The 14,304-nt window shown below is 42.9% G+C and overlaps 1 protein-coding gene across 1 annotated transcript in view; it reads right to left on the minus strand.

Annotated features, from left to right (window-relative positions):
* Positions 1-12,352, minus strand: part of LOC139234646 (scavenger receptor cysteine-rich domain-containing protein DMBT1-like) — a 70,586-nt gene extending 58,234 nt beyond the window's left edge. Inside the window, exons 1-12 of the mRNA XM_070865331.1 lie at positions 11,785-12,352; positions 9,111-9,425; positions 7,109-7,423; positions 4,704-5,018; positions 4,466-4,591; positions 3,723-4,031; positions 3,545-3,586; positions 3,239-3,355; positions 2,807-2,914; positions 2,153-2,263; positions 1,486-1,599; positions 856-984 (exon numbers count right to left, since the gene is read on the minus strand). Coding sequence (XP_070721432.1) covers positions 856-984; positions 1,486-1,599; positions 2,153-2,263; positions 2,807-2,914; positions 3,239-3,355; positions 3,545-3,586; positions 3,723-4,031; positions 4,466-4,591; positions 4,704-5,018; positions 7,109-7,423; positions 9,111-9,210 — 1,786 coding nt within the window. The 5' untranslated portion in view covers positions 9,211-9,425; positions 11,785-12,352. The remainder of the gene's footprint in view (positions 1-855; positions 985-1,485; positions 1,600-2,152; positions 2,264-2,806; positions 2,915-3,238; positions 3,356-3,544; positions 3,587-3,722; positions 4,032-4,465; positions 4,592-4,703; positions 5,019-7,108; positions 7,424-9,110; positions 9,426-11,784) is intronic.
* Between the last annotated feature and the right edge of the window lie 1,952 nt (positions 12,353-14,304).

Genomic DNA, 14,304 nt, shown 5'->3' on the forward strand with positions numbered 1-14,304 from the left:
GGATTAAGTGCAGACAGTATGAAGGGGTATTACATTTCAACAGTAAATACCAAGCATGTTCTCCCTAATTCGTGCAGTCTCACTAACCGTTGAACATACTCCCCAATATCACACAGTAAATTCCACCCGGGACTGGTCACTCCCCAGCACAACAATGGAAGAGATAATAAAACATTGCTCTTACTAGTTTGAAATAGATTATATAAGGTTTTGAGCCACACAGTCACTGCCCATCGGAAGGTCCAGGGTTGTGAACGCGTCACAGTGAACATCATCATTGTTATGAGGAGAGGAATGACCCGTTAAACCGGGATCAATGCGGGTCCGAGAGCTGTGTGCTGTGAGGGTTGACAAATTATGGATTACTGATTGAACTGACGCCGGGATCAGTGCGGATAGGACAACAGTATACTGTGAGGTTTGAGAGATTGAGCGATGATGGCATTAAAACATGCATCCGTGTGGGTTCTTTATCTGCGTCAATTTCTTCAAGGGGCTGGAATTTGTTGAGCTGTGAGTGGAAGACAATTGTGTTCTACCCCCACCCACTTGCTCTGTTTAACGCTGGGTGACAGCAGACGAGGTGGATCGAAAGTCCGAGAAACAAACGCTTCAGTTTGCGCACTGGAATGCATCCTGGTTTGAATCTTAACAAGGAAGATCATACACACTGAACAGCATCAGGGTCTCTTTTCTAGACCATTCGTTTTCGAGAACACATTTCCTGTAGTCACTACATGAACTTAAATCCAAGACTAGCCCGTGTGACCGTCGATTGAAACGGGATTTAAAACGGCGTCTGTCCGTTCCCACCAATGTGCTGGTGATTCCGGGAATGTCAGAGATTCTACTCACCTACAGAAAGATCACTGTCGCAACTTCTGAGTGCGAGGAGAACATCAGGACTACGGTCCAGGAACAAGTGACCTCCCAGAGTGTTAATGGTACCAGTCTCAACATCATCATAATCGCCCGGAACCGGACCTGGGAGGAAATAGAGATTATCACTGAACGCAATTGATGGCGCTGAGTACTCACAATTATATTATTAATCTCTACCCGGGCCTTGCAGGGCGGGAGAGTGGAACAAGTGCGCTTTTCAGATGAAGTGGCGTCAGCTGGCGGGGAACGTTTGGACCATGTCGTGTCGAGATAATTTAGTCTCCGACTTAAAATCACACATAACCCACTGAATCACCCACCCAACCCATACACACATTTCACATTTCACTGCACATAAAGCCGTGCGAGGAAACACATTGAACTGAATGTTTCATTCCATTACTCCAGTGGGGGCAATCGGTATGATTTTATTTCAAATCGTCAGTATTTCTAGAATATTTTGCAACTAACATCACTCTCCAGTACTACGGGTGCTTGGCAGTAACATTTACGGCGAGTGTGCTCTGATAACTTTCGTTGTTATTTTAGATTGTAGATAAGGTGCCGTTCGAAGAAAAATGTACTCTTTAAAGAAAATTGTACCCACCCGATTACTGAACCATTTCCCTTCAGCACTTCCTGCTCCGGTATCAATGTCACCCACAATATCACTGGTGTAATATTCAATCTGATTGAGGGAGTCAATGATACCAAAATCTGTCAGACGTAAAAATAGATGGTTATTGTTCAGATGATTGGGAGATCGGATCAGATAATATGATATCTTCATCGTCCCATGAAAATATCCTGCAATTTGGTACCTGATACCGTTGTGGGTGATCACTCACCACAAGGAATGCAGTGGTTTAAGAGGATGGCCCACCCCGACCCTTCAGGGCAACTAAGGATGGGCTAAACATGCTGGCCCTCCCAGCGAGCAGACACAATCATACACATGTAATATGTCAGGTGTCAGAGTAGAAGAGTAGAGAAAATATTGCAAAACATAGTCTGTTATTACAGAGTGAGTAGGTGGGATTTTCTGATCCAGAATGTGCCCCCCCCCCCCACCCTCCCGCCGCACACCACCCACTCCACTTCATTCAATTTCGGAGCGTCTAAAACTATCGGTGGTCACTGCATAATTTCACCTCCACTGGCCTATGGGCCAGAAATAGTGTAAGGAGGATAATATACGAATATTTCATGGTTTTAGGTACTGGAGAGTGTGATGTCCAAAAACGTTTTCAACAAATGAAACTGTACCGACCCTGAATACTGGAATAGATCCCTTCTGGGTTTTCTGATCCCGCATCTGTGTCGCCCCACAAGTCACTGGTGTAATATTCAATCTGATTCAAGGAGTCAATCGATCCAGAAACTGTCAAACACAAAGATAGATGATTATTCGAGAGATTGCGTAGCACTTCAAAGCAGACAACATAATATCTTCATCGTCCTGTGATAATGTTTGGAATTTGCTAACCGACACTTTTGTGGGAGGTCATTCTCCACAAGGACGGCAGCGGTATGAGGGGAAGGCCCACCCCAACCATGTCAGGGCAAGTAGGGATGGCCCATAAATGTTACCCCCGCAGCGAGCAGATGTCTTAATACAAAATATAGCCCGTTAGTACAGGTAATATCTCAGGTAACAGAGTAGAGCCAACAGTGTATAACGTAGTCGGTTAGTACAGGGTGAGTGGGAGTGGGGTTTCCTGATCCAGAATGCATCCCTCAGTCTCTGTCATTTTCGGAGAATCTAAAACTGCCGGCGGTCAATTCAGAATCCGAATACCTTCAAATGGAGAAAGTGAGCGGACTGCTTATCATGTCCAGTCGGTACATTGGCCAGAAACTGGAATATTTAAGGGGAGGCAGCGTTTGACAGATGAAGATTCGGTTTCTAAAAGAAAATACAGACCTGAACCCTGTGTCTGAGCGGAGTCCTCGCCGGGTGGAATATTCTCAATCTCTTCGTAAATTGCTTGGTACAAACCCACAGGTGAACTCCTGCCGCCAGTGACAGCACCTGTTGGAGGGAGGGCAGAGAGATTAACATTTTGGTTCACTCCACATTCCTTTAACTGTAACTCGTCTGAATAACTCAAATCATAGAGATGGTGATAATCTAAGTCAATTAGCGTGAATGTGGAGGAGATTTGTTCTGTGCGTGTGTATGTTTTCATTTTTCCGCGTGAGTCTCAACACATGCAATGGAACAAATCGCCAAAAACGAATTATATTTTATTTCTAAAAAGGCACTCTATACAAAATTTCAATGAGCTCGAGACTCACCAGGAAACAAAGCGATTTGAGAAATAATGTTAATTCAGCAGTTAGATTTGAGCCTCACCTCTTCTTGGTGACTTTCTGTCTATTACCACCATCAGTGCGATCAGCTCACAGATTAGAAAGACTCCGAGGGTTATGCAGATGGCAACAGGGATGGAAGAGATTTTATTTCCCAGTCCTTTATTACAAGATTACAGAAAGATTTAGCACAGATGGTGCACCTCCTATTTTCTTTAAATGATCCCGTCAATTTGAAACCGCTCACATTATCTTCAGAGATTAACAAAACAAAAATGTGAATAATTTCAATCCCACTAATACAAACTCTAACATTAATATTAATAATCGTACAAATAATGGGAAGTACCTGCAGGTGTGGACGGAAAACCAATAGGAGGCAAATCGAGTCCTGTAGAACATATTGCACAAATATTGCATGAACTTCAGGCATTACGATTTTACATTAAAATTATAAATCTTGTTCTTCATTTCTGAAATCAATTAGTCAATTTAACAGAACGAGCAAACTCCCCTGCGGCTCTTACCGGAAGAAATCACACCGGCATCTTCCTTTTGATTACAGTCATGTGGACCTGGCGGTGAGGAACGACAGTCGGACAGAAAGGATTCACTTCCAGTGCACTTCACCTCATCCAGCCAAATAACTCCGTTACCCTGGGAAAATATAGCCCCTCCTGTGGCCAATAGAGCGGGGCCGCAACCCAGCTGTCTGCAGACAACATTGGCATCGGCCATATCCCAGGAGTCATCACACACCGTGCCCCAGGTGTTATTGGACAATATCTCCACTCTCCCGGAGCAGCTGGTGTTGCCTTCAACCAGGCGCAACGGGTCTATCAAACGGAATTATTTATTGTTATTTATTTCATAAAAGTCCAGAATAAAAGTCAAATAATTGGTTTACCGAAGAGGAGAAAGCACCTGGTGAATGTCCAGATTCTTGAACGCAGTCCCTTGAACTGTGGGATCCCTCCGGCAGTCCGGCTTCTGTTGAGAAGACAAACATGGGATGCTGTCTGTTTCGGACATCAATATTTGAAATGACACCTGAACATTGACTGGTTCGTTGAGTTACCTGAACAAACAACACCTGCATCCTCCCAGTGATGACAGTTGTGTTGACCCCACGGGTCTGACTGACACTGCCAAAGGGTCGACTCGTGTGAACGACACTCCATCTCATCGAGCCAAATGGTTCCGGATCCCATTGCGAATAACTCGGTGTCATAATCAATAGATACGAAGCGGCCGCACTGTAACTGTTTACAGATCACTTCTGCATCACGCCGATCCAGTTTTTCCGAGCACACAGTTCCCCAGGTCCCATTGTACAACACTTCCACTCTGCCCTCACAGCGATGCTTTCCTTTCTCCAGCCGCATCTCTTTGTGCTCTGTCAATGGAACAAGAAATATCCAGGTGTTTCTATTGATACCCCGTTTTGTGTTAATATTGCACCTCGCATATCACACTTTAGATAATATGCAGATTGAAAGCGGTATTACCTGAACACACCACCCACACATCTTCTTTATGAGCACAGTCGTGTTCACCCCACGTTGCTGAGGGACATTCCCAGAGGAACGATTCGTTACCCAAACACCTCAGTTCATCCAACCAAACTGGACCCGAGCCTTGACCACAAGAAGCAGGAATTGTCAGATCCAAAACATTTCCGCAACCCAGCTGTCTGCAAGCCACGCCAGCGTCGGCCAGGTCCCAGGAATCGTCACAAACTGAGCCCCAGGCCCCATCGTAATAAACCTCCACTCGCCCAGCACATGGGCTTCCACCGTCCGACAGCCTTAACTGCACGTGTTCTGTTGGACAACAAAACAGGAGGATTATAGTTCCAATACATATTAAGCTCAACACTCAATCCAAGCATTGCTTCTTCTCCAGCTAGAAGATTTCTGATTGTTCTCCATGCCGCACATATAGGTAATTGAAACGAGACGGAAGAACATCTGTTTAATCTTATATATTGCATAGATATGAATGATGGAAATTTATGGCTCCGAAGGAGGCCATTCGAAACATCATGATTGAGCCGGCCGATAATGAGCTATGCAGCCTAATCCCACTTTCCAGATCTTGGTCTGTAGGCTTGCAGGTTATGGCGCATATCCAAGTACTTGTTAAATGTGATCAGCGTTTCTGCTTCTAAAATACTTTCAAGAAGTGAGCTCCAGACCCCCAGCATCCTTTGGGTGAAGAATATTCTCCTGAACTACATCTAATCCTGCTACCAATTACTTTTAAGCTATTTCCCCTGATTATTGACCTCTGTGCTGGAGAACTTATATCCTTTACATCAACTTTATCTGGGCTCCTCAAAATGTTATACACCTCAAAGAAGCCCCCCACCCCAGCTTTCTCTGTTTCAAAGAAAACATCCCCAGCAATCCAATAGCTCATAGCTAAAATTCTCTAGTTCTGGCAACATCCTCTAAATCTCTTCTGTGCTCTCTCTAGTGCAAACACAACTTTCCTGTAACGTGCTGACCAGGATTGCACGCACTACTCTAGCTGTGTCCTAAGCAGTGTTTTATACAGCTCAAGCATAACCAGCTGTCTCTTATATTCTATACCTCGGCTAACTTAAGGAAAATATCCTGTATGCACTAACCCGTTACCTTCAGGGCTCTGTGGATATACACCCAAATGTCTCTTTTTCTCTACACTTCTCAGTATTCTACCATTTATTGTGTATTGCCTTGCCTTGTTAGCCCTCGCGAAATGCATTAACACACCCTTTTCCAGATTGAATTCCAGTTGCCATTTTTCTATCTAACCGACCAGTCCATTGAACGCTTGCAGTAGTCGACTGCTTTCTTCCTCATTATCAACAGCACGGCCATTTTTTGTATAATATCCCCGACCATGAAGTATAATTTATTGACATAGACTACAAAAAGCATGGGGCCAAGTACTGAACCCAATGTAGCCCCATGGGAAACAGCTTTCCATTGACAAAAACCTTCAACCTTTGCATCCTATCACTGAGCCAATTTGGGATCCAACTTGCCACGTTCATTACAACATAAGAAATAGGAGCTGGAGTAGGCCAGTTGGCCCCTCGTGGTTGCTCCGCCGTTCAATAAGATCATGGCTGATCCGATAATGTACTCAGCTCCACTTCACCACCCGTTCTTCCTCACCCTTTACTCCTTGATCACTCAAAAACCCAGCCTCCACAGCTCTCTGGGTCAGAGAATTCTATAAACTTACACGCCTCCGAGAGAAGAAATTTCTCCTCATCTTAGTTTTAAATGAGCGGCCCCTTATCCTAAGCCTATATCTCCTAGTTTTAGTTTCCCTTATGAATAGAAATATCCTCTCTGCATCCATCTTGTCGAGCCCACTCATTATCATAAGTTTCAATAAGATCACCTCTCATTCTTCCCTACATCACATCTCAGCTGAGTAAAATTTGGCATTCCCCAATCGAGAAATTTTACTTCTCATCTCTCTTTACCCTTTTCCATAACGGCGCTAAATCTAACTGAATTATGATCACTACCACCAAACTGCTCTACTATTGATACCAGTTCCACCTGCCCAGCTTCATTCCATAAAACTGTGCATTATCGCCCAGCTTCTTTCCCTAAAACTAACTCCTCTTGTTGGGCTTGCTACATACTGGCTAAAAAAAATACTCTTGCAAATGGAACTTACATCATTACAACGGAAGAACTTTATGACCACTCTTACAAAGCGCATAATGGATTCAAATACACAACCTCGACCATCTGTCTACATTTATTGCATTATGGAACTCACACGGGTACAACTCAGAACATCCGTCTATACTAAAATCTGCATACTACACCACAATAACAGCAGACTGTGAGAACCATGCACTCATGCATAGCCCAGTACAGCTCTGTAAAATAAGCCGTTTGTTCACCTGAACACAGGACCCCTACGCCGACCCTGTCAGTGAGAAACGGATTCAATGTAAATGAGCTGCAGTTCCGGAGCTGCGACTCGTTTCCTTCACACTGGACATCATTCGCCCACACGGGCCCCTCACTCTCTCCGTACTTTGAAGAATTATAAGCGGCTATCGCAGAGCCGCAGCCCAGCTGTCTGCAGACAACGTTGGCATCATTTATGTCCCAGAGTTTGTCCCGCACTTTCCCCCAGCTGCCGTTGTAGTAAATCTCCACTCGCCCGTCACAGCGGCTTCCCCCATTGGTCAGTCTCGGTGTCCAACCTTCATCTACAAAAAGAAATGGAAAGAACAGCGGTTAAACTGACGCAAAAGTCCCATCATTTACTATCCCATCGGAAAGCTATTATTCATTTTAATGGTTAAATTCCTGTATTAAATACCCACCAGGCCTGAAGGCGGATCCTCTAATCCTTGCTCCTCAGTGAATAGATTTTAGAGAGATGCCGAGCTGTTTCCGGCAGCTAATCTAAAAAATGGGAAAAACAAACTGGGAAGCGGCTCCGGCCCGCAACTGATAAGGAATTTGGAAATGACAACTACACTTTAGAAAGAATGTGCGACGCACAGAATGCAGCACAATACTCCAGGTGAGGACAAACTAGTGTTTAATAAACGATTAGCATAATGTCTTTGATTTTCTACTGTATTCCTCAATTAATGAAGCCAAGGCTCTCACATGCTTTATTAACGACGAATTCTGAACAATGCTTCAACATTGTAAAATGAAATATTTGTTTCACTTCATCAGAAAATGATGAGCACAAAATGCGACCATTCCAACGGCGCTGGCTCTTCGGTAGAGCTATTCAATTAATACCACTCCCCTACTCTTTCGCATAAAACTGTAAATGTTTTCCCTTTAAGTATTTATCCAATTCTGATTTGAATGTTGCTCCTGAATGTTCTTCCATCACAATTTCTGACAGTGCATTTCAAATCACAACTTCTCGCTGCGTAATTTTCTTTTCCAATATTGCCTCTCGTTCTTTTGTTGTCACCTTACATCTGCCTCCTCTGGTTACCAACATTTCTGCACTGGAACTAGTTTATCCTTATTTACTGTATTTCAACCATTCATGATTTTGAAAACTTCTTCAAATCTCCTCTTAACATTTTCTGCTCGAAGGAGAATAAACCCTACTTCACTAGCCTCTCCACATAACTAAGTTTCCTCATGCATGGTACCATCCCAGAAAATCTATTCTGCACTCTCTCTACATCTATTCTACATCCTTCATAGAGTGTGGGTGCCCAGAATTGAACACAGTACTCCAGCTAAGGCGTAACCAGTGTGCTATAAAGGTTTTGCATAACTTCCTTCATTTTGTACTCTATTCCTCCGCTAATAAAACCTAAAATCACATATCTTTTTTTGACATTCTTCTCAAATTATCCTGCCACCTTCAAATATTTGTGTACATACAGCCCCCGTTACCGCTGTTCCTACATTCCTTTTAAATTTGTACAATTTAGTCCACATAGCCTCTTCCGACCAATATATATCACCACACTTCTGTGCATTATATTTAATCTGCCTCCTATCTTTCCATTTGAGCAATCTGTTTATGTCCGGCTAAATTCTATGACTATCCTCCTTATTCTTTACTGTCTTTCAGTTAATCCGCAACAGTTGAAATTGTACCCTGTATACGCAAACCTAGGTAATTAATATATATCAAAAGAGCAGATATCATATTACCGAGACCTGGGGAACACCACTGCATACTTCCATTCAGTCTCAAAACAGCAACTGTTCATCACTACACTCTGCTTTCAATGTTTAGTCAATTTTGCATCCAGGCAGAAATTTCCAAATTTAAATCCCATGGACTTTCATTTTGGTAACAATTCGATTCGTGCTACTTTACTTTTGAAAGCCCATATAAATAACATCAGCCGCAATTTCCTCATCGACCGTTTCTGTCTTGCAGTTCTACAGACTGAGAGGACTCACCCGAGCAGTTGATACTCGCGTCATTTCCATGTGAGCAGAAAAACTGGTCCCAGGATGAAACCGGACACTCCCACAATCGGGTCTCGTTCCCCCGGCACATATAGTTCTCCTTCCACACTGGGCCGGTTCCCTCCCCAAAGTGAGCTCCTCCCGGGGTTGCCTTTACTGCCCCGCACTGAAGGTGCTCACAGACCACGCTGGCGTCCTCTAAACCGAAGTAAGCATCACACACCGTCCCCCACTGCGCTCCATGCAGCACTTCCACCCGGCCGGAGCACCTGTTCTCCCCACCAATCAATCGGGGTCCATGGTTCCCTGTTTTAGAAACAAATGCAGATCCAAATAGATTTCAAATCGCCTTAATTTTAAATACAGGGCAACAAATTAATCAGCGGGAAATAGTAAGGAGCTCATCTACCACTCTCCTATTTCGGTATTTTATATAAATTATCTCTTCAAAACAATTACGTTTAATATAGAATCCCGTTAAAACGTGGTCGGATAGCTCAAAGTTGCAAGCTCCTCCGGAAAAAGCTAATGGACTGTAGACCTTTAGATCAAGGAGCTTGTAATATAAAAGTGAGGCAGTGATGTTTCAGATGTACCGATACTTGGACAGAACCCATCTGGAGTAGTGCTGTCAGCTTTCACCAGCTAAGGATATATTCGCCTTGGAGATGGTACAAAGCAGAGCGGCAACAGCATTTAACGCGTTAAATTATGTAGACAGTTTGCATAAACTTGGCTTTATTTGATCAAGTTAGAATGATCTAGTTGATGTGTTTAAAATTTGAAAGTGATTCAACAGATTAGAGACAGAAGATCTGTTGGAGGACTCCAAAACAAGAACAGTTAGGAGTTGATTTTATTCATCCTAGGTATTTTGGCGTCTCTGGTAGGAGTGGAATTTATTGCTGATCCTTACTTGCCCTTGAGAACGTCGTGGGCCTTCTTCTTTAACTGCAGAATTAGGCATGGAGAAAGTTCTTCTGCAATGCTGTGAGGTAGGGAGTTTCAAAATGTTGTATCAGTGACATTAGAGGAATGCCAATCTATGCAGTTAAACCCGTGAATAATAAACACGGCAGCCATCGTACGCTAATAATAGAGGCAAGACATATTTAATGTGCTGGGTGGCCTGCCGATCAAGTGGACTGCTTTGTCCTGGCTGATGACGATATTTTTGCGCATTGATACAGCTACACCTATCCAAGAATATTCTCTGACATTCCTGAATTGTGCATTGTAATTGTGTAGAGGCTTTGGGAATTCAGGAATTGAGCTACGTGCCGCAGAATAAACAGTATCTGACTTACGCTCGTTGCCTCGGCATTGTTGTGGCTGGTTCAGTTCAGTTTCTGGTCAATGGCTTTTTTTTTGTTGATAGCAGGGGATTCGGCGAATATAATGCCACTGAATGCTTGGGGAGGTATTTATTTTCTTTCTTGTTAGAGACTGCCATTGTCTGATACTTGTGTGGTGTGAATGTTAATTTCTAAATATCAGCCCAAGTCTGATGATATCCAGATCTTGCTAAATGCGAGCACAGTCTGTGTCATTGTCCGATGATTGTGAACGGAGCCAATTATTGTTCACATCAAACATTGACCCAAAAGTTCGGAAATTGATCACATGAAAAGGTCGGTCCATGTTCATGTAATCAATGTTCGAACTTTTGGGTCAATGTTTCATTGCTAAATGTCAATCATCAGTTAACTGTGATTAATGAGTTGTCAATGAGCTCAGTGATCAGTAAATGGGATGAATGATCATCGCCGTATGAATAAGATTGATGCTAATCAAGGCAACTGCATAAAAAGTGGTTCAGTGCCTGACTCCTAAGTCAGTGCACGTGTAAGGTGGACAATGCTCGGCTTGTGATATCATCGCGCCTTTAATAAAGTGAACGTTGAATTAATGATCGCACTGCGTGGTCTATCACAGAGGAGCATTAGCAATGGAAATATTGATGCGATGTTGAGACCAGTGCAGTTTTCATGGCGTCAGTGGATGGGTCATTGAGGACAACGCAGGGATCAGAAGGTCGCTGTTCGGGCTACGAAGACAACCGACCGACCGTGACATCAGTGCACCATGATTAACGTCATGAATTCAAGAGATGGATAATGAGACACCAAACTAATGAAGAGAACGCGCCGTTCATCAAGTCAGGGTACTCAGTCATTAATAAATTCAACCTATGGTTAATGAAGTCTGTGGGTTTAAATGAGTCAACGTATATTGAAAGATGTGTACTGTCAATTAAGTAAACATATGATTAGTGAATGTTCTGTAAGATCAGTGAAATTAAGCCATAGTTCAGGAGTGGTATCTATTAAATTAAGCTACCCTAATGGTAATTGAAGCATGTGTGCGGTTAGTGAATCAGTGCACGACTCGTGAATTGTTTGTCAAGTGCTGCCACGTCAAATATCTAAGAGAAAAAAACGTCAGGTGCAGGCGTTAAATAAACTAGCTTCTTCCAGAATAAATGTCAAAATTTAGAAACAAGTTATTTACCAACAATTGAGGTTACTTTATACCGTATTACACCAGATGAATAGCAATATAACCTGTAACGAGTTAATATATTGAAAAGAAATACAGGCCTGTCATCAGCCTCATTTCTTCCAAATATTAGGGAAGAAGGTGCCTATTGTAACATTGTACTTACCGGAACAGATCACACTGGCATCATTCTTGTGGGTGCACTCGTGGTGATTTACTGCAGAACGATGGCAGTGTCACAGACTTGTCTCGTTGCCTTTACATTCAAAGATATCACTCCGTACAGGCCCAGAGCCTTCTCCAAAATAAGCCCCTCTTGGCACGGACACTGCTACACCACACTGAAGCTGAGCACAGACCAAATTGGCGTCATTCAAATCCCAGTGAAGGTCACATACTGTTCCCCAGATTTCACCGTACTGGACCTCCAGCCTGTCCAAGCATGGGGAACCCCCGGATGAGAGTCTAGGTGTTCTGTGGTCTGAATAATCATAATAATCGCATTAATAATCTTAACAATAATACAAAATATTTACACTTGAATTAGCTTCCGATTAATAACATATCTGGCGCTATTAGTTCGCAGATAGATTCCAATTTGGTCCAGTACAGATGATGCTGTTTTCCCCTCCATGCTATTGCTTATAATGTGACTGGATGACTGTTTAAAATAATTGATTTTTGTTGGTAACTTACATAAGAACATAAGAGCATAAGAAATAGGAGCAGGTGTAGGTCCTACAGCCTCTCAACCTGCTCCGCCTTTCAATAAAATCATGGCTGATCCGATCATGGACTCAGCTCCACTTCCCTGCCCGCTCCCCATAATAACTTATCCCCATATCGCGAAAGAAACTGCCTATTTCCGACTTAAATTTATTCAATATCCCAGCTTCCACAGGTCTTTGAGGCAGATCCACAGATCCACAACCCTCAGAGAAGAAATTGCTCCTCATCTCAGTTTGAAATGGGGGGCCCCTTAGTCTAAGATCATGCACTCTAGTTCTAGTCTCCGACATTAGTGGAAACATCCTCTCTGCGTCCACCTTGTCAAGCACTCTCATAATCTTATAGGTTTCGATAAGATCACCTTTCATTCTTCTGAATTCCAATAAGTAGAGGCACAACCTGCTCAACCTTTCCTCATCAGTCAAAACCCTCATCACCAGAATCAACCTTCTCTGAACTGCCAGCAAAGCAGGTATATCCTCTTGTCAATATTGAAACCAAAACTGCACGCAGTATTCCAGGTATGGCCTCACCAATATCATGTATAGCTGTAGCAAGACTTCCCTGCTTTTATACTCCAACACATTTGCAATAAAGGCCAAATTCCATTGGCCTTCCTGATCACTTGCTGTACCTGCATACTCTCCTTTTGTGTTTCATGCACAATTACCCCCAGGTCCCGCTGAACTGCAGCACTTTGCAATTTTTCTCCATTTAAATAATAACTTGCTCTTGGATTTTTTTTTCTGCCAAAGTACACGACCTCATACTTTCCAACATTAAATTCCATCTGTCAAATTTTTGCCCACTCACTTAGCTTTTTGCAGATGTTTTGCGTCCTCCTCACACACTGCTTTTCCTCCCATCTTTGTATCATCAGCAAACTTCGCTACGTTCCTTCTTCCAATTCGTTAATATAGATTGGAAATAGTTTGGTTCCCAGCACTGATCCCTGTGGCACCCCACTGGTTACTGGCTGCCAACCAGAGAATGGACCATTTATCCCGACTCTCTGTTTTCTCTTAGTTAGCCAATCGGCTATCCATGCTAATATATTACCCCAACCCCATGAACTTTTATCCTGTGCAGTAAACTTTTATGTGGCACCTTGTCAAATGCATTCTGGAAATCCAACTACACCACATTAACTGCTTCTCTTTTAACTACCCTGTTCCTTACATCCTCAGAGAATTATAGCCAATTTGTCAAACATGACTTGCCCTTCATATATCCATAGTGACTCTGCCTGACCGAATTTTGCTTTTCCACATGTCCTGCTACTGCGGCTTTAATAATGGACTCCAACATTTTTCCAACCACAGATGTTAGGTTAACTGGTCCAAATTTTCCTGCTTTTTGTCTGCCTCCTTTTTTATATTTGCAGTTTTCCAATCAGCTGGGACCTCCCCAGAATCCAAGGAATTTTGGTAAATTACAACCAATGCATCCACAATCAATGCCGCTACTACTCTTAAAACTCTAGGATGCAAGCCATCAGATTCAGGAGATTTATCTGTCTTTAGTCCCTTAATCTTATTGAGTATCACTTCCTTAGTGATTGTGATTGTATTTAGTTCGTCCACCAGCCCGCCCCACCCCCGGCCCTACCCCCCATAGTCCCTAGACTATCCACTGTTGGAATATTGTCAGTGTCCTCTACGGTAAAGACTGATACAATAGATTTGTTCAGAGTTTCTGCCATCTCCATGTTCCCCATTACTAATTCCCCCGACTCATCTTCTAAGGGACCAACATTTTCTTTAGCCACTCTTTTCCTTTTTATATACCTATAGAAACTCTTTCTATTTGTTTTTATATTTTGTGCTAGTTTAGTTTCACAGTCTATCTTCCCTTTCTTAATCATTTTTTTAGTCATTATTTGCTGGCTTTTAAAAGCTTCCCAGTCTTCTATCCTCCCTCTAGTTTTGGGCTCTTCGTATGCCCTTGTTTTAATTGG

This window comes from Pristiophorus japonicus, chromosome 22 (assembly GCF_044704955.1).
Source record: "Pristiophorus japonicus isolate sPriJap1 chromosome 22, sPriJap1.hap1, whole genome shotgun sequence".
Classification (NCBI taxonomy): domain Eukaryota; kingdom Metazoa; phylum Chordata; class Chondrichthyes; family Pristiophoridae; genus Pristiophorus; species Pristiophorus japonicus.